At 37.0% G+C, this 25,268-nt stretch overlaps 3 protein-coding genes and 1 long non-coding RNA gene across 4 annotated transcripts in view; all 4 read right to left on the bottom strand.

Moving 5' to 3' along the window:
• Positions 1–25,268, bottom strand: part of LOC131131971 (uncharacterized) — a 205,854-nt gene that overhangs the window by 2,247 nt on the left and 178,339 nt on the right. The window lies entirely within an intron of this gene.
• On the bottom strand, positions 757–7,882 carry LOC131131966 (ferritin, heavy subunit). The gene is made up of 5 exons (XM_058077056.1): positions 7,589–7,882; positions 7,172–7,277; positions 5,544–5,690; positions 3,646–3,771; positions 757–1,172 (listed from the first exon to the last, which is right to left on the bottom strand). Exons 2-5 carry the CDS (start codon positions 7,271–7,273, stop codon positions 1,014–1,016), a joined length of 534 nt encoding a protein of 177 aa, XP_057933039.1. The 5' UTR covers positions 7,274–7,277; positions 7,589–7,882; the 3' UTR covers positions 757–1,013.
• On the bottom strand, positions 9,596–11,774 carry rplp2l (ribosomal protein, large P2, like). The gene is made up of 5 exons (XM_058077058.1): positions 11,655–11,774; positions 10,198–10,321; positions 10,066–10,114; positions 9,787–9,888; positions 9,596–9,707 (listed from the first exon to the last, which is right to left on the bottom strand). Exons 2-5 carry the CDS (start codon positions 10,318–10,320, stop codon positions 9,631–9,633), a joined length of 351 nt encoding a protein of 116 aa, XP_057933041.1. The 5' UTR covers position 10,321; positions 11,655–11,774; the 3' UTR covers positions 9,596–9,630.
• Positions 12,476–22,535, bottom strand: lin7c (lin-7 homolog C (C. elegans)). Its single transcript, XM_058077055.1, has 5 exons — positions 22,094–22,535; positions 20,936–21,054; positions 20,213–20,284; positions 19,070–19,279; positions 12,476–17,496 (listed from the first exon to the last, which is right to left on the bottom strand). Exons 1-5 carry the CDS (start codon positions 22,128–22,130, stop codon positions 17,329–17,331), a joined length of 606 nt encoding a protein of 201 aa, XP_057933038.1. The 5' UTR covers positions 22,131–22,535; the 3' UTR covers positions 12,476–17,328.

The raw sequence follows: 25,268 nt of genomic DNA, 5'->3' as shown, positions 1-25,268 counted from the left end.
AGCATTATCCGAAATATCTGCTAGCAAACGGAGATCCCTGGAGATTGCAGCCATATTTACCGCCATTGAGAGTGGTGTGGTGACTTCCTCTTGCTGTGGCTGTTTGCAGGCATACCTAGTCGATTTTCGCACTCACATGTCGATCAACCAATAGGCGAACAGTTCAACCCGAGACACACTTAGGACCGCCCCCTCATTTGAATAGTTTTTCCTTCTGCATTTCAAGCTGACATTGTCTGCTGCATGAAATAAATACATATGAGAGCAGAGTGCTTTTATTTATTTATTGATATGTAATTCTATTTATATATTTATTTTTGTATTTATTTCTACATTTATTTTTGTATTTATTTTTAATTTTTGAATCTTGTTTTTTATTTTTGTATTTAGTTTTGCTTTTATTTATTTATTTATGTATATATTTTTTTTTTGTTTTTATTTACATTTATATTAAATTTTTTTTATTTAATTTTTTGATTTTTTTTTCATTGTTGTTTGTATTTCCACTTTATTTATTTATTATTTTGGCAGTTTTGGTCCTCCATAAAATTGTTCATTTTTATCTCCTCACTGCCTCCCTGAAACCCATCCATTTTAGCTGCGTTAATCACTGCTAACCACTAGAGGGAGACATACGCCTGAAACGCTTGTACATTACTGTACCTTTGCCTAAAGTTGTTTTTTCTAAAAAATAAAATAAAAAACAAAAAACCTGAGAGTCTATTTCCTGATAAAAAGGAAGTGAAACACACCTGGTGAGGTTTGCTTCCTGATCCATTTGAAGCATCAGTTTATTTTGTCTGCCTGACATCTGGTGTAAAACAACACGTTATAGAGATGAGATGCAGGACACCCAAACGGCTCACAGCTCTGAAAGCACGGAGTTGACAAAAGCGGAAGAAGTTACTACATGAATAATAAAACACACTGGCCTTAGCATGCAGGTGGCTTCCTTATTTTTTGGTACACGGAAAAGCTAAATGCAAAACAAAAAGAGAAAATCGGGAGGGGATTTAGCTGCTTTCCTTGCCCAGGGTATGTTTGTCGAATAGGTACTCCGCCATGCCGTTCTGAGGGGCGCCCATGCGCCGCAGGTTGGTCACCCAGTCTGCCAGCTCTTTGATGGACTTGACTTGCTCGTCCAGGAAGTGAGTTTCGATGAAGTCGCACAACTGAAAAAGAGATTGAATCAACATTGGTTGATATTTTATGCAATTCATTTTTTCTCCCTCCTTAGATCAGGGGGTGTCCAAAGTGGGGCGCAGGTGGCCATTTGTGGCACACGGCGCATTCTAAAAATCCAATGAAAATGTTTTTTTTTTTTAAATGAAAAAAAATCAGTAATTTTACAAGAATAAAGTCAAAATATAATTTCACAACACTGAGGAATAATTGTCATATTAGAGGTTTTAAGGTTTGGTATGAGAAAAATCTGAGAAAAAAGTTGCAATTTGGGGAAAGGGTTCGAGATTACAGGAAGACAAATATGGAAATAAGTCATAATATTTACAAGAAGTTGAAATATTCTGAAAAATAAAATAAAAAGAAAAATATATATATACATAAATATAATATTAAAATAAATATATATATTTAATATATATAATATAATATTAAAATAAATAAAATATAATAATATAATAAAATATAAATTAATATATATATTAATATAAATATAATATTATATAAATATTATATAAATATAATATAAACATAAAAATATGGAAAAAATTGTACACGATTAAAAAAACGAAAGATTGAGGGAAAAAAAGTCAGTATTTTACTAGAATAAATGTGGAAAAGGGGGAAAATGTCATTTTAGTGGCATAAGAAACCAAACAATTAATACATTTGTCATTATTATGTATTTTCCCACACTATAAGTCGCACTGAAAGGTATATACACAGACTTCCAAAATCTGTTCAATTCAGACACAGAAGATGAGCATTTTGATGGATTAACTAAAAAAAAAAAAATATGGTGTGCGTCTTGTTAAATAGTAGAATAAAGTACAACTCATCTCACTTTTTGGCTTCCGTAAAAAAAAAAATAATCCGCTAATACAGTAAACCTCGGATATATCGGATTCAATTGTTCCCACTGGTTTTGTCCGATATAAGCGAAATCCGTTATATGCGTATACCGGAAAATGTCCGTTTTACGCATATATGGGATTTATATCCGGTATATGCGTAAATCGGATTTTATCCGTTATAAAAAGGCACTTCCTTGACTATGTTTCCAATGTACCTGGACTGGGCAATGAAAAGAGACGTAAGGTAATGAGAATTTAACTTTATTGGACTCTGAGCATAACAAATTGTTAATTAAGCTAGGCCAGGGGTGGGCAAACTTTTTGACTTGCGGGCCGCATTGATTTAACAAAATTGATGGGGGGCCAGACTATATATTTTACACATAACAGTCCACCTGGAATTATTGTATCTGTAAAAGTGTCATGCAATCTGCTATATGTGCTCTTTGAGATCATTTATTTGATGTAAAGTGCGTTATAAATTTTCTTTTCTTTTATACCGCTTATCCTCATGAGGGTTGCGGGGGGTGCTGGAGCCTATCCCAGCTGTCTTTTGGCGAGAGGCGGGGTACACCCTGGACTGGTGGCCAGCCAATCACAGGGCACATATAGACAAACAACCATTCACACTCACATTCATACCTATGGACAATTTGGAGTCGCCAATTAACCTAGCATGTTTTTGGAATGTGGGAGGAAACCGGAATCAAACAGACCACGTCAAATAACAAAATTGATAAAACCATCAAAAGGTTGTCTCAAGCCATGATGCCAGGTTGTATGTTGAGTTAAAATGAAATACTTTAAAAAGAACGGGCGGGCCTTATTAAAACACTTGGTGGGCCGGATGTGGCCCCCGGGCCGGCGTTTGCCCACCCCTGAGCTAGGCCCTGTTACGCCTACGTTATTTCCAATAGTGAGGTTAAGATCTCATTCACTGCTGTGCTAGTATTATTGAAGTCACTCACTTTTATATTTGTCCTAAATCTGGAGCCAGGAGAAAGACAATAGCCAGTGACATCAACAAGATTAGCATAACGATGCGGCCATCCGATATATGAGAGGGAAATTTCATGGAAATGCATTGGAACGGGACTGGAGACTTTGGCCGAAATAGGCGAAATCCGTTATTTTTTTTATTGGAAATGCATTACAGAAAAATCGGTTCTTTTTTTATCTGTCCGTTGTGAGCGAATTTCCGATATATCCGAGGTTTACTGTACTTGGGTTGTTTATTTTTCTATATTGTGTATTTTGTACTGCTTAACTGACTCTGTACTCTTGCTGCTGTGCAATGCAAATTTCCCCACTGATGAACGAATAAAGGTATATCTTATCTTATCTTATAGTGCTACAGGGTTGGAATATACACAGTAATCCACCACAGGGCTATTAAAGTCGAGGGTATCGCCACCCGAACGGTTCAGGTTTGTGGTTCATGGGCCCTCCTTTCGCTGTTGAACAGGAAAATTAAGTTTGCGCCGTGCGGACAGCCTCAGACTGCTGTTCTTCGGCGCTTCAACCGTATGTTGAAGCATTGCGCCTTATGTATGTGTTGAGCAACAGCAGATATAAACACCTGTGCCTTCCACGTCGGATGAATACTCACGTGTGGGTCGTTGTGGTCGGAGCAGAGTTTGTGCAAGTCCAGGAGTGACTGGTTGACGCTTTTTTCAAGCTGCAGGGCGCATTCCAGGGCCTCGACGCCGCTGCCCCACTCATCCCGCTCAGGCTTCTGCAACACAAAAAAAAAAAAAAAACACTAGAATGTATGTACATGATGCCATTAATAAGTTAGGATGCCGGCATGTATTTGCAGAAAAGGGAGGCGTTGTAATGACATGGCTGCACGGTGGACGAGTGGTTAGTGCACAGACCTCACAGCTTAGAAGACCAGGGTTCAATTCCACCCTCGGCCATCTCTGTGTGGAGTTTACATGTTCTCACCGTGCATGTGTGGAGTTTTCTCTGGGTACTCCGGTTTCCTCCCACATTCCAAAAAAAACATGCTAGGTTAATTAGCGACTCCAAATTGTCCATAGGTATGAATGTGAGTGTGAATGGTTGTTTGTCTATATGTGCCCTGTGATTGGCTGGCTAATGTCTACTATATTGGCTGGTAGGAGAGTAACGGTGACTATAGGGGTGTTATTTTACGGCTAGAGGGCTCTGATACAAGGTCGTAAACAAGTTTTTTTTATACTGTAATGATGAAAATATGGCGGCACGGTGGAGGAGTGGTTAGTGCGCAGGCGCTGGGATAGGCTCCAGCACCCCCACAACCCATAAGCGGTAGAAAAAGAATGAAATTCATTAACATCAATGAATTTGGCGACTGCCGAATGCTGCCTCTGTCCACCAGAGGGAGGAGCCCAGAGGGAGGGAGGCTGATGTCATCGCAGTACTCCGGGTACTCTGATTTCCTCCCACATTCCAAAAACATGCTAGGTTAATTAGCGACTCCAAATTGTCCATAGGTATGAATGTGAGTGTGAATGGTTGTTTGTCTATATGTGATCTGTGATTGGCTGGCCACCAGTCCAGGGTGTAACCCGGCCTCTCGCCCGAAGACGGCTGGGATAGGCTCCAGCACCCCCGCAACCCATAAGTGGTAGAAAATGAATGAACGAATGAAATTCATTAACGTCAATGAATTTGGCGACTGCCGAATGCTGCCTCTGTCCACCAGAGGGAGGGAGGCTGATATCATCGCAGTACTCCGGGTACTCCGATTTCCTCCCAAATTCCAAAAACATGCTAGGTTAATTAGCGACTCCAAATTGTCCATAGGTATGAATGTGAGTGTGAATGGTTGTTTGTCTATATGTGACCTGTGATTGGTTGGAGACCAGTCCAGGGCGTATGCGCCCGAAGACAGCTGGGATAGGCTCCAGCACGAGAGGATAAGAATGAATGAATGTAATGACATGCTACACATTCTATACTTATCAAGGTTAATACTTTGGGCAAATTTCGACAAAGTCTGATTCCTTATTTATAAAAAGGAAACCTGTTCACGACTTAAACAGTTTATTATTAGAGCCCTCTCAACATGAAATAACACCCCTATATTCAGCTTTAAACTAATTTGACCCAAAATAGACAATAGTGTGTTGCTGTACATGCGTTTCGATGCTAGAGAAGCTGTGTGTGGAGTGGACAGGAAGTGACGCCGGGGTTTCAGTGTGGAGTTTTTTTTTTTTTAGCTTGGCGTAGGTTACGGCTGCAACGGTAGCTCGCGTTTTTATGAGCGATTATGGCCTGTTGAGAGATCGTTCAAACCTGCAATGGAAGCTTGTTGTCTCAGTGGACGTTACCGTCTTCGCCCGTGAAGATTGTGCTTGCGAGTGTACAAAAGATAAGCTTCAGTAAACGAAAAAAAAAAACAAAAAAACAGCCACACCCTCGGTATCAGTACTTGCCCGATGCTGCCCACCCAACTTGGGTTTTGCGATATGATAACCGCTGCACACAAAACACACCAACGACCAAAAAGCGAGCGCGTACCCTGACGTCTTGAAGGAAGATCCTGCCTCCTCGCTGGTTCTGGAGTTTCATCAGCTTCTCGGCGTGCTCGCGCTCCTCGTGCGACTGGTCCCGGAAGAACTTGGCAAAGTTGCGCAAAGCCTGGTCGTCCCGGTCAAAGTAGTACGCCTGTAAAAAGGGGCGGGATGGGGGTCGTTGAGGTCTGGGTTGTTTATTAACTGCTGGGGGATATTTTGCTGACACAAACATGACCAAGCTGTCGGGTTCCAAGTAAAAAGTATAGAATAGAATATGGGAAATGGTCATATTACAAAATCAAAATTAACATTTTTTTAAAAAAGCAAAATATGCAAAAAATATCCAAATATTGAAAGTAAGATTATAGGGAAAAATAATATTTTACTAGCAATATTTTTAAATATTAAATGAAAAAAATAAACTTTGAAAAAAGTCGTTATGACATGTACATTTTGGAAAATTGGGCGGCGGAAAATGTTTTAATATGTGAATAAAGTGATATCACAAAAAGAAGATTGAAACATTAAAAAAAATTGTGAATATATATAATAATAATAATTTATAATTATAATTTTTAATATTTGAATTAAAAACAGCAAACATTTTAAAATCAGCAATTGTACAAGAATAAAGTTATATGGGAATAAAACGGTTACAAAACAGAATGTAAAGAAAATTAAAAAAAATTTGAATGGCAAAAATTCTTTAAAAAGCTATTTCATGAGATAAAGTGGCACAAAGTTGAAATATTAAAGAAAAAGTTTTTTTTTTAATTTCATAAGACAAATGTAATGTTTGGAAATTTAGGTTTCAGTAAAATGAGAATAAAGTCATATTACAAACTTTTAGTATTTTTTTTTTATTACAACTTTTACCAAGATATTTTTTAATTGAAATTTGATTTTTTTACATGATTTAATCCAGGAAAAATTACATTTATGAGGAAAATACAAACTTTTTGTATTTTTTTTTATTACAACTTTTAGCAAGATATTTTTTAATTGAAATTTGATTTTTTTTACATGATTTAATCCAAGAAAAAGTACATTTATGAGGAAAATACAAACTTTTAGTATTTTTTTTTTATTATAACATTTTTTATCAATATATTTTTTAATTGAAATTTGATTTTTTTTACATGATTTAATCCAAGAAAAAGTACATTCATGAGGAAAATAATAGTTTAGTTGTCGTTCAAATATTACATAAAAATATATTTTCAAATTACGGCAAATTACATTTTTGGAAAATTAGGTGGGGGGAAAAAGGTAAGGTAATAAATTCATGACATTTGCTGAAAAAAGGTCTGCACACGCCCGATTTAACTAAAAAAAACTGCAAACTTGGAAACCCTTCCTCCACCTGTAATTTATATCTCGAATGAACTTCAGACTTTTACCGGGGCAACTAAACATTTGTCAGTTTCCCGGTTTAAAGTCGTCATTGATCCAAATCGATGAACGACTCCCCTCACCCGAACGCTGCTCTTGCAGATAAGCGTGCTTGTGGAATGAAGCTGCCAACGCATTGGTTACACAAGCAGAGTATACCATTTGTCTTAATTACTAGCGGCATTGAACCTGTAGTTTTTTTCGGACCCGTCACTGGTGTGTGTTAAGACGCTGGCTCACCATGGACAGGTAGACGTAGGAGGCGTACAGCTCCAGGTTGATCTGCCTGTTGATGGCGGCCTCGCAGTCCTGGTGGAAGTTCTGTCGGACCTGGGAACTCATGGTTCTACGACACAAGTCATCCATTATGAACACGTGGAATTAAGACAGCATATACATGAATATATCAATAACAAAAACAGAAATAACCTAGTTAAAATAATATTAAATATAATTTATTTGATGTTATTTGTGTAAAAAAAAATGTCGGCTCTAGTGTTTAATAGCAAGGTGAAGCGACTGCGCGTGCGCAGAAGCTCACCCCGCCAAGGCCACAAAAAAAGACATAAACAGCGTCGTTGTAGATTAACAAAACTAATATAAATATAATAAAATAATAAAAAATAAATATAATCAAATGGACACAACAATTCTTACCGGAATTCAGAAGCAGGCCTCGAGTGCGACACGGTCGAAGCGTCGTTGGAATGACGTGCGCAGTTAGCAAAACAAGCGGTTAGCTTGCGAACGAGAGGCAATTGAGACTGTTTACAAAATGAACCAACAACGGGTGGCGGTTTTCGTCGCTTCAAATTGTTCTCTTTCGGACCGAGTGGTGGATGAAAAGACAGTTGAAAGGTTGCCGTTCAAGCACTGTTGAAGCAGGTAACCTTCACCGTCCTCTACCGAGACGTGACTGAGCTCTTTTCCCTGCGCGAGCCTCGTCAATAAGACATTGCAATACCTGACGTCACTGACTTGTTGAGGGCGGGAACTGAAGCGCAGTGACGTCACGCGTTTTACATAAGCTTCTCCACACGGCTGGTAAAGCAAGGCAAAAGTACCCGGATGTTGTAGTTATTTTATGTGTTATTGTAATTAAGTTCAATTAATTAATAATGTATATTATAAATATATTGTATATAATTATATTTTATATTTTAATTATACATTAATTTGTGAAGTCATTCATTGTGTAATTTATTATATCTTAGTACTTAATTTACGTATTTAATTAGCTATTTAAGTAATTATTTAATGGTGCATTTACTTATTTCATTAATGCAAAATTTTATAACACAAATATGTATAATTAATTCTAATTAAAACTGCTTCCTGATCATCTTTGCCATCCCAGGATTGGAGAAAATTCCAATTTTTATATTCTGCTATATTTACCAGCTTATAGTTCATAAAAAGCTTCCAAAATATACTTTTAAAGAGCTTTTATGACTTGATACAAGCTTTACTCAAATATTCTAAGATAAAATGCCATCTGCTGGGTTGAACATGTGGCTAATTTTTATACTCTGCTATATTTACCAGCTTATAGTTCATAAAAAAGCTTCCAAAATATACTTTTAAAGAGCTTTTATGACTTGATACAAGCTTTACTCAAATATTGCAAGCTAAAATGACATCTGCTGGGTTGAACATGTGGCTAATTTTTATATTCTGTTATACTTACCATCTTATAGTTCATAAAAAAGCTTCCAAAATATACTTTTAAAGCGCTTTTGTGACTTCATACAAGCTTTACTCAAAAATTCCAAGCTAAAATGAAATCTGCTGGTTTGAACATGTGGCAAATTTTTATATTCCGCTATATTTACCAACTCATAGTTCATAAAAAAGCTTCCAAAATATACTCTTAAAGAGCTTTTGTGACTTCATATAAGTCTTACTCAAATATTCTAAGATAAAACGACATCTGCTGGGTTGAACATGTGGCTAATTTTTATATTCTGCTATATTTACCAACTTATAGTTCATAAAAAAGCTTCCAAAATATACTTTTAAAGAGCTTTTGTGACTTCATACAAGCTTTGTTCAAATATTCTAAACTAAAACAACATCTGCTCGGTTGAACATGTGGCTAATTTTTATTTTCTGCTATTAGTTACCAGCTTATAGTTCATAAAAAAGCTTCCAAAATATACTTTTAAAGAGCTTTTGTGACTTCATATAAGTCTTACTCAAATATTCTAAGATAAAACGACATCTGCTGGGTTGAACATGTGGCTAATTTTTATATTCTGCTATTATTTACTAGCTTATAGTTCATAAAAAAGCTTCCAAAATATACTTTTAAAGAGCTTTTGTGACTTCATACAAGTCTTACTAAAATATTCCAAACTGCTGGGTTGAACATGTGGCTAATTTTTATATTCCGCTATACTTACCAGCTAATAGTTCATAAAAAAGCTTCCAAAATATACTTTTAAAGAGCTTTTGTGACTTCATACAAGTCTTACTAAAATATTCCAAACTGCTGGGTCGAACATGTGGCTAATTTTTATATTTCGCTATATTTACCAGCTTATAGTTCATAAAAAAGCTTCCAAAATATACTTTTAAAGAGCTTTTGTGACATAATACATGCCTTACTCAAATACTGCACACCAAAATGGTATCTGCTGGATTGAATATGTAAGTAATCTGAGGCAACTTTGTACACAAATTTTATTCCATGGAAGATCTTAGTCAAATAGACCGAATCCCATATCATCATCAGATTCCTCGGACTCTTCCTTCTTCTCTTCTTTCTTTACTTCAGCTGAAAAAAAAGAGAAAATGACAGAATTTACCAATACAAAGAGAATGCTAATCATCTAAGTGTAATGTGTGAAACTTACCTGCTGCGGCGGCGGGGGCTGCGGCTCCTCCTGAGCTCGCACCTGCAGAGCTGGCGACGGCGACAGCGCCACCTGCTGGCATGCTGGCCAGCTTGCTGAAACCTGAGGAGATACGTTGAGGTCCGAAAAGAGACATGATACTTACTTACTAGAGACATGATACTTACTTACTAATGATACTTAAGTTATAACTAAATATCTGTTTATGGTCTACAAATACTGCAAACTTCACCATAAATAACGCCTCTATTTGACGCTACCTGACAGTCACACACTCACCTGCTGCGATGACGTCGTTCACTTTCTTGCCTTTGAGCTCGGAGAGCACCTAGTCGGGGAAAAAAAACAACACAAGTGAAGTAAGGTGAAAGTAAAATGGAGTCACGGCGCTATCAGATCAAGAACAAGAACCTTCTCCAGACGGGTGTCATCGGACTCAATGCCAACGCTGTCCAGGATCTTCTTGATGTGTTTGGCGTCTGGACTCTCGTTGCCCGCAAGGGCGGCGAGCAGGTAAGCAGCAACGTAACGCATTCTGTAGAAAGTACATAAATATACACAAGAAAAAAAATGTCAGAATTATCAGTGTGCTGTACAATCGTATATTTAATTTCTATATTGTAAGTGTTCAAAAATACACTGTAGACATGATAAAACACGACTATAGTCACATTTATACTTTTTTTTATTTACAACATATTGCGCAACTGCAGGGTCTTGAGACACATGCTAACTCGCAAACTAGAGAGCTAGCGACCTAAACAGTAGCCTTCAAGTTATTTCCTTTCAACTTAAATAGCCAAAAACTTACCACTTCCACACGGATAGGGAGGATAACTATTAACAGTTATTTAACCTTTAACATGAACATTAATCAAACGTAATAATTTTTTTCTGGGTACATGATACCATACAACTTTCATATCAAGGCGGGGGCCTCGAACTAGTGTCCTGCGGGCCACATTTGGCCCACGGGCCGCGTGTTTGAGACCCCTGAACTAAACTATTATTTTCGTCATGAATGTACTTTTTCTTGGATTAAAGCATGTAAAAAAATTCTAATATTAAAAAAAAATCTTAGTGAAAGTTGTAATACAAAATACTAAAAGTTAAGGACTTTATTCTCATTTTAATGAAACATAAATTTCCAAACATTTTTCTTATGACCTAAAAAAAAGGCACTTTTTCCTTTTAATATTTAAACTCTATTGTTATAAAATTGACTTTCTCACTGGATTACAACTTTTTCATCAATATTTGGACTTTATCTCATAAAATAGCTTTTTTAAAAACATTTTTTGCCATTCAAATTTTTCTTTAATTTTTGTACATACTGTTTTTGTAATAATTTTATTCCCATGTAACTTTATTCTTGTAAAATTGCTCATTTTAAAATGTTTGCAGTTTTACATTTTTCAAATATTAACATTTTTTATCCAACAATTTTTATAAATGTTTTATATCGATATCGGCAATAATCCTGTATCGACTTGATATCGGATCGATACCAACATTTGCAGTATCGCCCACATCTACAGCCAATGCTTTTCAAGTAAAACGTTTCGATAGTGAATAATTTACTTAATCTTAACCTTGAAACCCGCCACCCAAAATAAAGTAGTCAGACATTTCGAAGTCACTTTATTAATAATGAGCTAGCATAATGATGCTAACATGTGGCTGCTTCCAGCGGTAGCGTTTTACCCACTAGCCGCTAGCTCGCCACTTTAAAGCGTCTATACCGGTAAAAAAAGCGTATCTTTTAAGTCGTAGTCAACCACACTTCTGTTAACTGTAGCTTTATATCCATACGGGGCACCATTTTGCCACTTAAAAATAGCTTTAAGAGAGTTTAAAAGGCCACTCACTTGAGCAAAATGGGAGCGCGTGTTCACTCGATGGTTACCACGGACAGAAAGGAAGTGACGTCACAAAAAGAAACCGGAAGCGCGCTCGTTTCTTCTTCGTTTCCTTAAAGGTACAGAGAGAAAAGCAAGCGCTACCTGCTGCACTGGTGTGGCAGAAAATAAAAATACACAGACACGACACATTCATTATATATATTTTTATAAAGACATGGTATATATATTTTACATGATACATTAGAAAAATGTCACGGCACACCCTCAAAAGTGTCACGACTTGTTCGGTTGTATATTTAGCAACTGGTGGATAGTTTTATCATGCACTTTCCGCCATCTAGTGGTTAGAACATGCAACTGCACATCTGACTTGATTCGGCATTATTGATTTATGTGAATTATATATATTTATATAGTTATATAATTATATAGGTTTCAGAATTAAGTCATTTCCATATGTGTATTTTTGTAAAAGTTATCTTTAAGCCTCAAAATTGGAAAATGCATCTTAATATAAAGGATTTAATGACTTTTAATATTTAATATATTATATTATATTAAAATAAATTAAAAAAAATAAATTAAAAAATAATAATAAATAAATAATAAAATAATAAAATAAAAATAATAATAATAAAATTTAATAATTAAATTAATTTAATTTAAATTTATTAAATTAATTTATTAAATTAATCATTTAATAAATTAAAAAAAATAAATTCTATTATATTAAAATATATTTAATATTTTATATACACACTCCAAAAAAAATAATAAAAATGTTGGAGGTGATCTAAGCATGAAAAATTATTACAATGAAAAAAGTGTGAGACTCAAAATGAAATTTATTTACTTTCCACTTTTATTACTTACTACATTCCACAAGAACACAACACAGTAAAATAAGAACACAAAAACAAAAACAGCACAATCTACACAAAAAAAGCAACATAACGAGCACGGACTAAAATAGTTTTTAAAATATTATCAAAAGCTTCAAAGACGCTGCAAGGTTTGGTCTCGGAGGAGGTGCGGAGATGTCGGCAAAGTTTGTCTGCCGAGTCCTAACACCCAAACCCACAAGGACTTTTATTTTTCTTAGCAAAAAACACTTAGAAAAATTGAGAAAAATTCAAAAACAAAAAAAACAAAAAAAAACTATTATAAAAAATACTCTATTAACCATTCCAACATGAAGACTTTTGCAACCTGGTCGGTGACATTCAGCGTGTGTTACAAAGCATGTGAGCGAGGGGGGGGAATCTAACATGTTGCTAAACTAAAAATATATTAGTATATTCCAAAAGTGTATGTATGTACAAATAAGACAAATAAGTACGATACGCCGTGTTGTTGCCGAGAATGCAGCTCATTTATTTAGGTTAGAAGTGAAAGTTCCTCGGATTTAATTGTGTACAATCAACTCCGCGCATTCTAAATTGACATTCTTCGTTAAAACAATCGGTTTTGCAGCAAAGGGGGAGGGGGGGGTCGCAACCCCCCCTCCGGTTGTTTTGAAATATTTTGCATAGTTTCTTTGTGTTGTTAATATTTTGTGTTTACGCCGAGTATACATTTGTCCGGTTGGTGACAATTATGCTCTGCAGTACGTCGCATTTTTGTCTTTGATAATTATAATGAGACATTCCATGTCATGTAGAGAGGGGGGGGGGGAGTTAGGGGAGGGGTCTAAGTATTATAGTACACAGAAGCGTATATTCAGGGGTGTCCAAATGTTTCAGTAACTATATGCTAAGTTAATATATTTCACCTTTGCGACTTTTGTAATATTATGACGTTATTCCCACAACATTGGACACCCCTCCAAAACCGTAAATGAAGCGTCCCGTGATCCCGAGCGTAAAGCTATTGCTTTTGATACGTACTTGTTGTGAACGGCGTCACCGTGAAATGCTGCGCGCCTGTTAAAATCACCGAAATTATGAAACGCTTTCGTTTTTTTTGCCCCCCCCCGCGTAGGAAGTGTAAACAAACAATGCTACTGCTACTGCGGATGTTAAGCATGAAGTGAATTCTTGGATGTTTTTTTTTGTGCTTGGCGGAGGGCGTATCGTTGCAACTGGTACGGTAACATCCCTGCTGTTTGTCTAAACCAGGGGGGGGGGGGGCAGACTATATATTTTACACGTAACAGTCCACCTGGTATTATTGTATCTGTAAAATTGTCATGCAATCTGCTATTATTATTTATTATTTTATATTTATATTTAAATATTTTAAAAATAATAAAATATTATAATAATTACAATGAAATTAAAATAATTATTATTATATTATTATTATGTAAAATATGCAAATATAACAATATTATTATATATAATTAATATAATAATTAGCATTAATATAATAAATATAATAATCCATTTCATTCATTCATTTTCTACCGCTTTTCCTCACGAGGGTCGCGGGGGGTGCTGGAGCCTATCCCAGCTGTCTTTTGGGCGCCAGCCAATCACAGGGCACATATAGACAAACAACCATTCACACTCACATTCATACCTATGGACAATTTGGAGTCGCTAATTAACCTAGCATGTTTTTGGAATGTGGGAGGAAACCGGAGTACCCGGAGAAAACCCACGCATGCACGGGGAGAACATGCAAACTCCACACAGAGATGCCCGAGGGTGGGATTGAACCCTGGTCTCCTAGACCGTGCCGCCCCTATAATAATCATAATAGTTATAATAATAATAATATAATAATAATTATTTTAATTTTTATTATTATTATTATGTGCTTGTGTCTCTTTTTTCAGGAGCACTTTGTAAACAACAGACCATGTCAAACAACGAAATTGATACAACCATCAAAAGGTTGGCTCAGGCCATGTTGAGTTTAAATGAAATACTTTGGAAAGATTGGGCGGGCCGTATTCAAACACTTGGCGGGCCGGATGTGGCCCCCGGGCCGTAGTTTGCCCACCCCTTGGTCTAAAACGGACACTCAAGCTAACAGGAAGCCGCCCTCAGTCACGGTGCAACCAAAAAACGATAAGTGCGGGTATCAAAATAAATGGCAACATAACACGTGTGCAAGCAAAACAGTACTATTTTACCATATTGATATCGGATACGGATACGGATACGGATTCCGGAATTCGATATCAACAGATACACAAAGCTGCAATATTAGTGTCGTATCAGAAAGGGGGCAAACGTCGTACTATTTTATGCTAATACGGTATATGAATCCCTCAAGGCATGCTGGGTCAACTTCCAGTTGAGGAAGTGCGCCTTACGGGTTATAATATAGTCCATAAAATAGTATTGTTTTACATGAATATTAGTATGCAAGCCCTTTTTCAAAACCTGCATAGTGTGTGGTACAGTTACATTTGTTGTTGTTTGTTGCACCGTGAGTATAAAGTAGTACTGTTTTTCATCTATATTAGTGTATAAGCCTCTTTGAAATCCCAGACAGCCTGTGTGGTACAGTTACATTGTGTGTTCAACATGTGTGACTTGGATTTTTTTTTTTGGTTTGTTGCACCGTGAGTATAAAGTGGTACTGTTTTGCATGTATATTAGTGTATAAGCCTCTTTGAAAATCCGGACAGTGCGTCAGCCCGTGTGGTACAGTTACATTGTGTGTTCTACATGTGTTACTTGGATTTTTTTTTTTGGGTTTGTTGCACCGTGAGTATAAAATAGTCCCGTTTTGCATCTATATTTGTGTATAAGCCTCTTTGAAAATCTGGACAGTCCGTCAGCCCGTGTGGTACAGTTACATTGTGTGTTCTACATGTGTCACTTGGATTTTTTTTTTTTTTTAGTTTGTTGCACCGTGAGTATAAAATAGTACTGTTTTGCATGTATATTAGTGTACAGGCCTCTTTAAAACACGGACAATGTGTGTGGTACAGTTACATTGTGTGTTCTACATGTGTTACTTGGATTTTTGTTTTTTGTTTTGTTGCACCGTGAGTATAAAATTGTACTGTTTTGCATGTATATATTAGTGTACAAGCCTCTTTAAAACACGGACAATGTGTGTGGTACAGTTACATTGTGTGTTCTACATGTGTTACTTGGATTTTTTTTTTGTTTTGTTGCACCGTGAGTATAAAAAAGTACCGTTTTGCATCTATATTAGTGTATAAGCCTCTTTGAAAATCCGGACATCCCGTGTGGTACAGTTACATTGTGTGTTCTACATGTGTCACTTGGATTTTTTTTTTTGGTTTGTTGCACCGTGAGTATAAAATAGTACTGTTTTGCATGTATATTAGTGTACAAGCCTTTCAAAGCCTGCATCGTCCATGTCGCGCAGTTATATTGTGTGTTCTACACGCGTTACTTGTTTTTATTTTAGTTTTGTTGCACCGTGACTATACACTAGTATTGCTTTTCAGGGATATGAGTGTACAAACCCGCATACTACATGTGTTTTTTTTTTTTCATTTTTGTTGCACCGTGAGTATGTTAGTCTGCATTGTCCGTGTAATGAAGTTGTATTGTGTGTTCTACACGCCGTAAAATTGTTTTTATTTTATTTTTGTTGCACCGTGACTATAAACTAGTATTGCTTTTCAGGGATGTGAGTGTACAAACCCGCATACTACATGTGTTTTTTTTTTCATTATTGTTGCACCGTGAGTATATTAGTCTGCATTGTCCGTGTAATGAAGTTGTATTGTGTGTTCTACACGCATTACTTATTTTTATTTTATTTTTGTTGCACCGTGACTATACACTAGTATTGCTTTTCAGGGATATGAGTGTACAAACCCGCATACTACATGTGGTTTTTTTTTTTCATTTTTGTTGCACCGTGAGTATATTAGTCTGCATTGTCCGTGTAATGAAGTTGTATTGTGTGTTCTACGCGCATTACATGTTTTTTTTTATTTGTTGCACCGTGAGTATTGCTTTGCATGGATATTAGTGTACAAGCCTCCTTCGACAGTTACATTGCGTGTTCTATATGTATTACTTGTTTTTTGTGGGTTTTTTTTCCCCAACTTGTGTTGCACCGTGAGTGAGGTAGGCATTTAGGTTGATAAGTTCCTGTCGGTTTGTGATATGTGAGCGAGGGTGTAAATATCTACTCTGCGTGGAGGTTTAAGCTTGACCAATTTCCGGGTAAAATGAGGCCTAATTATGGCGATTAGAATAACAAAATGGCTTCTTTTCCCCACAAATACAAAAAAATAAAGTTTCCTTAATTTGAACGAGTATACACCGTATGCGTGTGAATGTGTTTTTTTTTTTTTGTACTATTTCAAAAGTAGTGCCAACCAGCCGTTGGAGACCAAGAACCCCAGCATCGTGGAAGGAGCTTGCAAACACCTTTTCCTTGTAGAAAAACGCACCACGAACAAGCAAGTGAACGCATCACGGTTATAAAAAGCAGACAGCTCAGATGGTGGAAGAAAAGGGTTTCACGTGGACAACGGCGGAATGGCGGCGTTATGTGCTTCGATCAACAGTTAACTAATTAACTAATTAAAAAATCTGCGGAACAAAGTAAAAGTACAACATACAGTATGTGTGTCTGTACTAAAACTATGTGTGCGTGTAGTTTAAAATGTATTTTTTTTTCGAGTGAGAATATAGAAAAAAGAGACCAGAACAGATGGCCTGAAGGCTGCAGGAGGAGGAGAGTCATAAGAGAGAGCGCTGGCGTCGACATGAAAAAAAAAAAAAAAAAAACAACCCTACTGGGGATAGTTGTTCTGCTGCCGACGTTTCGCCGACCTCATTTTCTCGAAACGTGACTCCATTTCCTCGAGGACTTTGGGGGTGTACCTCACGACCAGCTTCACCGTGCCCTGAGCTGCTTTGAGGAGTTCCACGGCTTTCTCGTGGTGCTCGCCTTCCACGCTCTGGGAAAAAAAACGGAGACGTAAGGAGAGTAAGAAAGATGGTGTCCTGATGTCTGATGTTCTTTGAACACAGCACAAACTTAAGACATATGAATTAGAATTAATTTCAGTCAATTTTTGCCCCAGTTTCTGTCCACAATAATGCTGTTATTACTGTATATATTTATATCACTGAACAATTACTGACACCTAGTGACCAATGGAGGGTAATACATGCACAATTTGAATTTTGGCCTGAAGAAAATATTCATTTTTTTATATTTCAAACGATAATAGCTTGAAAATGGTTCGAGATAAATGCATTTGTGATGGGATTAAACGCAAATAAATGATAATTTGTCCATTTTCCTCCGCTTATCCGGGTCCGGGTTGCGGGGGCAGCAGTCTAAGTCGTGAAGCCCAGACTTCCCGGTCACCTCCTCCAGCTCCCCAGGAGCTGGAATCGAACCCTGGTCTCCTAGCTGTGAGTCCTGCGCGCTAACCACTCACAAAACAAACTTGTAAGTAGGTTGAGCAGAATGTCAAATTCATACTAATAATTTGATTTGTCATTTTTCAGTATAAGGCGGCACGGTGGTGGAGTGGTTAGTGCGCAGGCCTCACAGCTAGGAGACCCGAGTTCAATTCCACCCTCGGTCAACTCTGTGTGGACTTTGCGTGGGTTTTCTCCGGGTACTCCGGTTTCCTCCCACATTCCAAAAACATGCTAGGTTAATTAGCGACTCCAAATTGTCCACAGGTATGAATGTGAGTGTGAATGGTTGTTTGTCTATATGTGCCCTGTGATTGGCTGGCTAAGGTCTACTATATTGGCTGGTAGGAGAGTAACGGTGACTATAGGGGTGTTATTTTATGGCTAGAGGGCTCTGATACAAGGTCGTAAACAGGTTTTTTTATACTGTAATGATAAAAATATGGCGGCACGGTGGACGAGTGGTTAGTGCGCAGGCCTCACAGCTAGGAGACCCGAGTTCAATTCCACTCTCGGTCATCTCTGTGTGGACTTTGCGTGGGTTTTCTCCGGGTACTCCGGTTTCCTCCCACATTCCAAAAACATGCTAGGTTAATTAGCGACTCCAAATTGTCCATAGGTATGAATGTGAGTGTGAATGGTTGTTTGTCTATATGTGCCCTGTGATTGGCTGGCTAATGTCTACTATATTGGCTGGTAGGAGAGTAACGGTGACTATAGGGGTGTTATTTTATGGCTAGAGGGCTCTGATACAATTTTTAATGATAAAAATATGGCGGCACGGTGGACGAGTGGTTAGTGCGCAGGCCTCACAGCTAGGAGACCCGAGTTCAATTCCACTCTCGGTCATCTCTGTGTGGACTTTGCGTGGGTTTTCTCCGGGTACTCCGGTTTCCTCCCACATTCCAAAAACATGCTAGGTTAATTAGCGACTCCAAATTGTCCATAGGTATGAATGTGAGTGTGAATGGTTGTTTGTCTATATGTGCCCTGTGATTGGCTGGCTCGCCCGAAGACAGCTGGGATAGACTCCAGCACCCCCCCGTGAACCTCGTGAGGATAAGCGGTAGAAAATGAATAGCTAAACAAACGAGAACTTACCACGCCGTTGACGGAGAGCAGCTGATCGCCCCTCTTCAGGCCGCCGTGTCGGTCGGCAATGCCAGCCGGGATGATCCGTGAAATGTAAATGGGAGAGTTTTGCTCCTTTCCGCCCATGATGTTGAACCCCAGGCCTTCTTCTGTTTTGGGTAGTTCCACCACACGCGGGTGAGAATGTCCTTCGCTGGCTGCAAACGCTGCTACGGTGGCCTGGGATGTATGAAGTCAATCTTAAAAAACATATTTATATGTGTAGCATTGCATGCTAATGGTTCGGCCATATGTGGCCCGCAGGACACTAGTTTGAGGCCCCCGCCTTGATATGAAAGTTTAATGTTAAAGTTTGACATGGTATCATGTACCCAGAAAAAATTATTACTATTTGATTCATGTTCATGTTAAAGGTTAAATAACTGTTAATAGTTATCCTCCCTATCCGTGTGGAAGTGGTAAGTTTTTGGCTATTTAAGTTGAAAGAAAATAACTTAAAGGCTACCGTTTAGGTCGCTAGCTCTCTAGTTTGCGAGTTAGCATGTGTCTCAAGACCCTGCAGTTGCGCAATATGTTGTAAATAATGTTCATGTTAAAGGTTAAATAACTGTTAATAGTTATCCTCCCTATCCGTGTGGAAGTGGTAAGTTTTTGGCTATTTAAGTTGAAAGGAAATAACTTGAAGGCTACCGTTTAGGTCGCTAGCTCTCTAGTTTGCGAGTTAGCATGTGTCTCAAGACCCTGCTGTTGCGCAATATGTTGTAAATAAAAAGAGTATAAATGTGACTATAGTCGTGTTTTGTCATGTCTACAGGGCTCTAATAATGCTTTGTTCATTTTAATATGAAAAAAAATAATTTGTCTAACCACCAACTATATGTGGTTTCTTAAGTTTTTATTATTATTATTTATTATTATTATTATTATTGATTTGTTTATTTATTTTTAATCTTATTTTGTGTAGAAAAATAAAAAATTAAGATATTTGAGAACAGTGGAATGTTTTATCAGAGCTTTTCAATTTTTTTTTGTTTTCAATAAATGCGTTTTTTTTTTTTTTTTTGCAAAATCTGATGCGGCCCAGTCTCACCCAGACCCCGAGCTCCAGTGGCCCCCCCAATTAAATTGAGTTTGAGACCCCTGTCTTAGTACCTTTGCTGTGGCGTTGGCTCTGACTTCAGGACTGCTGTTAATGTCCACGGTCTCGTACACGTGCTCGTACACCTACACAGACAAGTTTAACTCATGTCATGATGTGATGTTGTCATAGTGATTTGCATGTTAGTGTAAGAACAAGACAAAAAAAAGTGAGTAAATAACACAAAAAGCATATATATATATACAGTAAACCTCGGATATATCGGATTCAATTGTTCCCACTGGTTTTGTCCGATATAAGCGAAATCCGTTATATGCGTATACCGGAAAATGTCCGTTTTACGCATATATCGGATTTTTATCCGGTATATGCGTAAATGGGATTTTATCCGTTATAAAAAGGCACTTCCTTGACTATGTTTCCAATGTACCTGGACGCGCAGGCAACGCTGCAAACGCTGCAAATGACGTCGTATAGCGGCCTGTCACGATTCGGCGAATCGGAGCGCCACGATGCGGCCATCTGATATGTATATGCGAGGGAAATTTAATGGAAATGCATTGGAACAGGACTGGAGATTTCGTCCGAAATAGGCAAAATCCGTTATAAAAAATCTGATACATGCAATGAATTTTTATTGGAAATGCATTACAGAAAAATCGGTTCTTTTTTTTATCTGTCCGTTGTGAGCGAATTTCCGATATATCCGAGTCCGATATATCCGAGGTTTACTGTAAAGACATATATACACTTTTATAGACTCTTGATTGTCTTACTTCTCTGACGGCGTTACAGAATTCACTCTGTAAGACCCTCTGCAGGGCTTGCAGCTTCTGGGGAGGAACTTCCCCCGTCCTCTGGAGCTTGTCAAGCAGTTCGATGGCTCTATTAATATCTGTTGGAAACCACAAAAACCCCACAGTGAAAACTAAAATTAACTTAAAAGTCTTAATGACAGAATTCAAACAATTCAATGTTCGATGCAACGCAGACATTATGACAGGGATGAGGGCCTTCGGTCATCTCCACATAGTCCATGACGCCCCTGCACAACCTGAAGCACCCACTCAGGGGCGGGTGGCATTATTTTGGGTCTATCGCTTGACTATTTTTGTTCCAAAATGGCAGCCTGAATACAGAAAATGACATTCACGCACATTTTTTGCTAAGATATTGGCTTTGAAAGACTTTGGTCTTAAACTTTTAATGAGCTGACAAAGACCCTAATTTCACTCTAGCGCTTATTTGTAATAAGTTGCTTACTTATTTCACTCCTATTTCTTTCTGTTTGCATTTTTAAGCTCTACTTGGACTAGCCTTAAGCTCCAACAGGGTACAATATAAATGCTTGCAATTTTTCAACTGGTATACATTGCAGTCATAGACAGTATTTAGCATGTTGTACAATTGAGGGATTAAATATCACAGTATTAACACAAATTATTACAATTTGTGGAACACAGCATCTTATACGAAGGGTTTTAACGTGATTATGCCATGTTATATTTGTCGTGCAACATTAACGAGGCCTAACGTTAGCTAACGTGGGCGTTTTTATACCTAGCAAGATACAGCAAATGTTCTTGAATCGGATTGAAATCGAACTCTCTTCAATGTTACTAACGCAGTAGTGTACAATTTATTACATCCGCACAATTATCAGGCGTCAGCTCTTAAGCGAATAAGACATTTGACGTGACGTGAGCTAATTAGCTACTATTCAATGTAAACAGTAATTACCGTAATACTTACGTTAGCCTTCACGGAAACAACTGCTAGCATGCGCCGACCACAAAGCACAGTTAACGTTAACGCTAACCTGAAAAAAGCTACATTGAGTCCTAGCATCCGTACTCGGCTAATGCTAGTTTCAGCTAAACACAAGCTACACAAACATCACCAAGCTAGCACTATAGCTAGCCAATTAACTTTACCTCTCTCCAAACGCACAGGCTCCCCAAGCGACGCCATTCTCTCAACGAGACGCTGTTTGGAGTCAGGCGAAAGCGGCCCGAATCTATAACTATGGGGGGAATAAAAGTGTTAATCCTCGCCGACGGTACGTGCTCTCAGCCGAGACGATAAATCAGATTAGCCAAATTAGCAGGCTAGGCTATCGGCTAGTGACATGGTGCGTTCACTGACACAGAGTAAGACCGAAAAATAGCCACTTCACTCACTTCATCATTCATTCGCCGAACAAAAAGTATACAACTGTGCCATAATATTAGTATTTTTAATTTATGAAATTTGATTTATGAAATACAGTGTTTGGATAATTTTGTGTTTGACGAACCGAAAAAAATGTCCCCTTGTGGGACTAATAAAGCCATATCTTATGTTGTGTATGGTTACAAGAAAAGTAACAGAATAGCGGTACACAAAAGAAACTGGAAGATTCTGGAAAGGTGAGGAAATATTACGACTGACTCACTGAAGTGATTCGGGTATTCGAGTCACAAGTGAGCGCAACTCATGAAGTTGTGTAGCGGGTACTTTGTGTAATCATGCTAACACGTAAAATGGGTAACAGTAGCAGTGGTGAGTAAGCGAACGAGTTAATGGGAACGAGTACCTGTGAGTTACGAGTCGTTCAAAAGCCACACACTAAAATGGGTAACAGTAGCGGGGGTGAGTAAGCGAACGAGTTAATTGGAAACGAGTACCTGTGAGTTACGAGTCGTTCAAAAGCCACACACTAAAATGGGTAACAGTAGCGGGGGTGAGTAAGCGAACGAGTTAATGGAAACGAGTACCTGTGAGGGACGAGTCGTTCAAAAGCCACGAGTCGTTTTGAACAATTCATGACGCACGCATCATTAAAGCTGATTCTAATGTAATATAGTGGAATCTAGGTTAAAATTTAGTCCACGATTTTGCCGTTTTTGACAATTTTGTACAAAAAATTGTATTATTATTATTAATACACTGCATGAGTCCAACTTTATTGTTAATATATTTGTTGTGTACATCTGTGATGTCATCAGCCATGGACTGAAAAAATGTTAACATAAACACATTTTAATGGTTTCATATTGTGAAACCATGTCCTCACCTTTTTAGTGGAAGATGAACATCTGGTTCCAAATGAGGGAAGTGGAACACCCTTTTTCTTCTTCTTCTTCTTCTACCGCAGCATGTTTGAGCAGCTTGTTTCCCAAATTGCAAAACCCCAAACTTACCTGCAAAGAATGTATCCCATTCAAGACAAACATGGCACCTTTCTGAAAGCTTTTTGGTTATTTTTCTTACTCCGAGCATTCCTTTGTTTGACTCTTTGAAAGAAAACAAACTGAAAGCAATGAAGATGTCGCAACCTTTCAACCCCAAATACAAGTCGGGTTTTTTTTTTTCTTCAGATCTTTGCGAGTGAAAGCGCGGATGACGGCTCTTTTGTTGGAGACTTCACGACAGGATTTACGAGTCGTCGACTGTTGGTTTTAAAGCACAAAGATGTACGGGGTGGGTATAGCCTTCCGGCGTGTTTGATGAGAAGCCGTCGCCTGCTTGCACGAGTCTACACTTGTACTCGCAGACGGTTGACTGACGACATCTGGGAACGACTGAGGATAAATACATTTGGACCGCCACAGTATAATGGGGTTGTCTGTGTAGTTTGTCGTTGGTAAGCCAATATTTTATTATTTATTATACTATTATTGTGACATGCATATTATAGGAAAATGTACATTTTTTGCTATTTTTTTCATTTATATTATTTTTTAAATATTTTATCTTTCTTTTACATTTTTTATCTTAATATTATGTATTTATTCTCATATTTTTTTGACTTTATTATCATCATATTGTAACTCTCACCCAACCTAAATTGCTAAAATTGTTTGTTTCTCATAATATTACGACTGTTGAAAAAAAAAAAATTTTTTTATTATTTATTATACTATTATTGTGACATGCATATTATAGGAAAATGTACATTTTTTGCTAATTTTTTCATTTATATTATTTTTTAAATATTTTATCTTTCTTTTACATTTTTTATCTTAATATTATGTATTTATTCTCATATTTTTTTGACTTAATTATCATCATATTGTAACTCTCACCCAACCTAAATTGCTAAAATTGTTTGTTTCTCATAATATTACGACTGTTGAAAAAAAAATTTTTTTTATTATTTATTATACTATTATTGTGACACGCATTTTATAGGAAAAATGTAAATTTTTTTGCTAATTTTTTCATTTATATTATTATTTTTTTAATATTTTAACTTTCTTTTAAGTTTTTTATCTTAATATTAGGTATTTATTCTCGTATTTTTTTTTACTTTATTATCATCATATTGTAACTCTCAGCCAACCTAAATTGCTAAAATTGTTTGTTTCTCATAATACTACGACTGTTGAAAAAAAAAATTTTTTTCAACTTTTTTTCTTTCAATATTATGACTTTATTCTCTCAAAATTTGGTCTTCATGCCCATAAAATTACAATTTTTTTTTAACAGCGGCACATGTATGCTGTATGTTTTATTATCACGTAATTGTCAATTATTACCAACGCATGCTAAATAAGGCCTATTTTTAGATAAAAATGACTTTTTCAAAAAAATAAATTGACCAAAAATTTGTTTCTTTTGTCTCCCTCCTAAAAAATATTTATATGACCAAAAATCCATACATTTTCTTTTGCCGAATTTGCCGTCAATGCTGAATCACGACTATAAAAAAGATCCACTACAAAAAAAAAGCTTCATTTTTGCGTCTCCCAGCAACTATGGTGCGTTCAAGTACCACCAAGCAAAGTGTGAAATATCAACACTTGACAAAAAAAACATTATCGGTGAAGAAAAAAAACATAAAGATATAAAAATACTGTACATTTACCTGGACTATGACATATTTATCGAGTATGGGGTTCATTAGTGTGACTGAGATATGTTTTTTTTCTGAAAAAAAAAAAAATTATGACAAAATTTTTACGTTTTTGCGGCTATGAATGCTGAACTCGCAAATATGCGGCGATCGACCGTATAAACGTTTGACTTTTGCCTGTGTTGCTTTCAAGTACTGCAAAATGAAGTGTGAAATCGCAACGCTTGACAAAAAATATATTATTGGGGGAAGAAAAAAAAATATATAAAAAT

The sequence above is a fragment of the Doryrhamphus excisus genome, chromosome 7 (assembly GCF_030265055.1).
Source record: "Doryrhamphus excisus isolate RoL2022-K1 chromosome 7, RoL_Dexc_1.0, whole genome shotgun sequence".
Lineage (NCBI taxonomy): Eukaryota > Metazoa > Chordata > Actinopteri > Syngnathiformes > Syngnathidae > Doryrhamphus > Doryrhamphus excisus.
This window is presented reverse-complemented; position numbering and strand designations above follow the sequence as displayed.

Excerpts from the sequence above, each read along its gene's own strand:
- LOC131131966 (XM_058077056.1), bottom strand. The coding sequence starts at position 7,273 with ATGAGTTCCCAGGTCCGACAGAACTTCCACCAGGACTGCGAGGCCGCC. Across the intron at positions 5,691-7,171 it reads CCTACGTCTACCTGTCCATG|GCGTACTACTTTGACCGGGA; the intron begins GTGAGCCAGCGT and ends CCCTTTTTACAG. Across the intron at positions 3,772-5,543 it reads TCTTCCTTCAAGACGTCAGG|AAGCCTGAGCGGGATGAGTG; the intron begins GTACGCGCTCGC and ends TTTGTGTTGCAG.
- lin7c (XM_058077055.1), bottom strand. The coding sequence starts at position 22,130 with ATGGCGTCGCTTGGGGAGCCTGTGCGTTTGGAGAGAG. Across the intron at positions 21,055-22,093 it reads GCCTGTGCGTTTGGAGAGAG|ATATTAATAGAGCCATCGAA; the intron begins GTAAAGTTAATT and ends GGTTTCCAACAG. Across the intron at positions 20,285-20,935 it reads TCTGTAACGCCGTCAGAGAA|GTGTACGAGCACGTGTACGA; the intron begins GTAAGACAATCA and ends TTGTCTGTGTAG.
- rplp2l (XM_058077058.1), bottom strand. The coding sequence starts at position 10,320 with ATGCGTTACGTTGCTGCTTACCTGCTCGCCGCCCTTGCGGGCAACGAG. Across the intron at positions 9,889-10,065 it reads GAACGACGTCATCGCAGCAG|GTTTCAGCAAGCTGGCCAGC; the intron begins GTGAGTGTGTGA and ends GTATCTCCTCAG. Across the intron at positions 9,708-9,786 it reads AGCCCCCGCCGCCGCAGCAG|CTGAAGTAAAGAAAGAAGAG; the intron begins GTAAGTTTCACA and ends CTTTTTTTTCAG.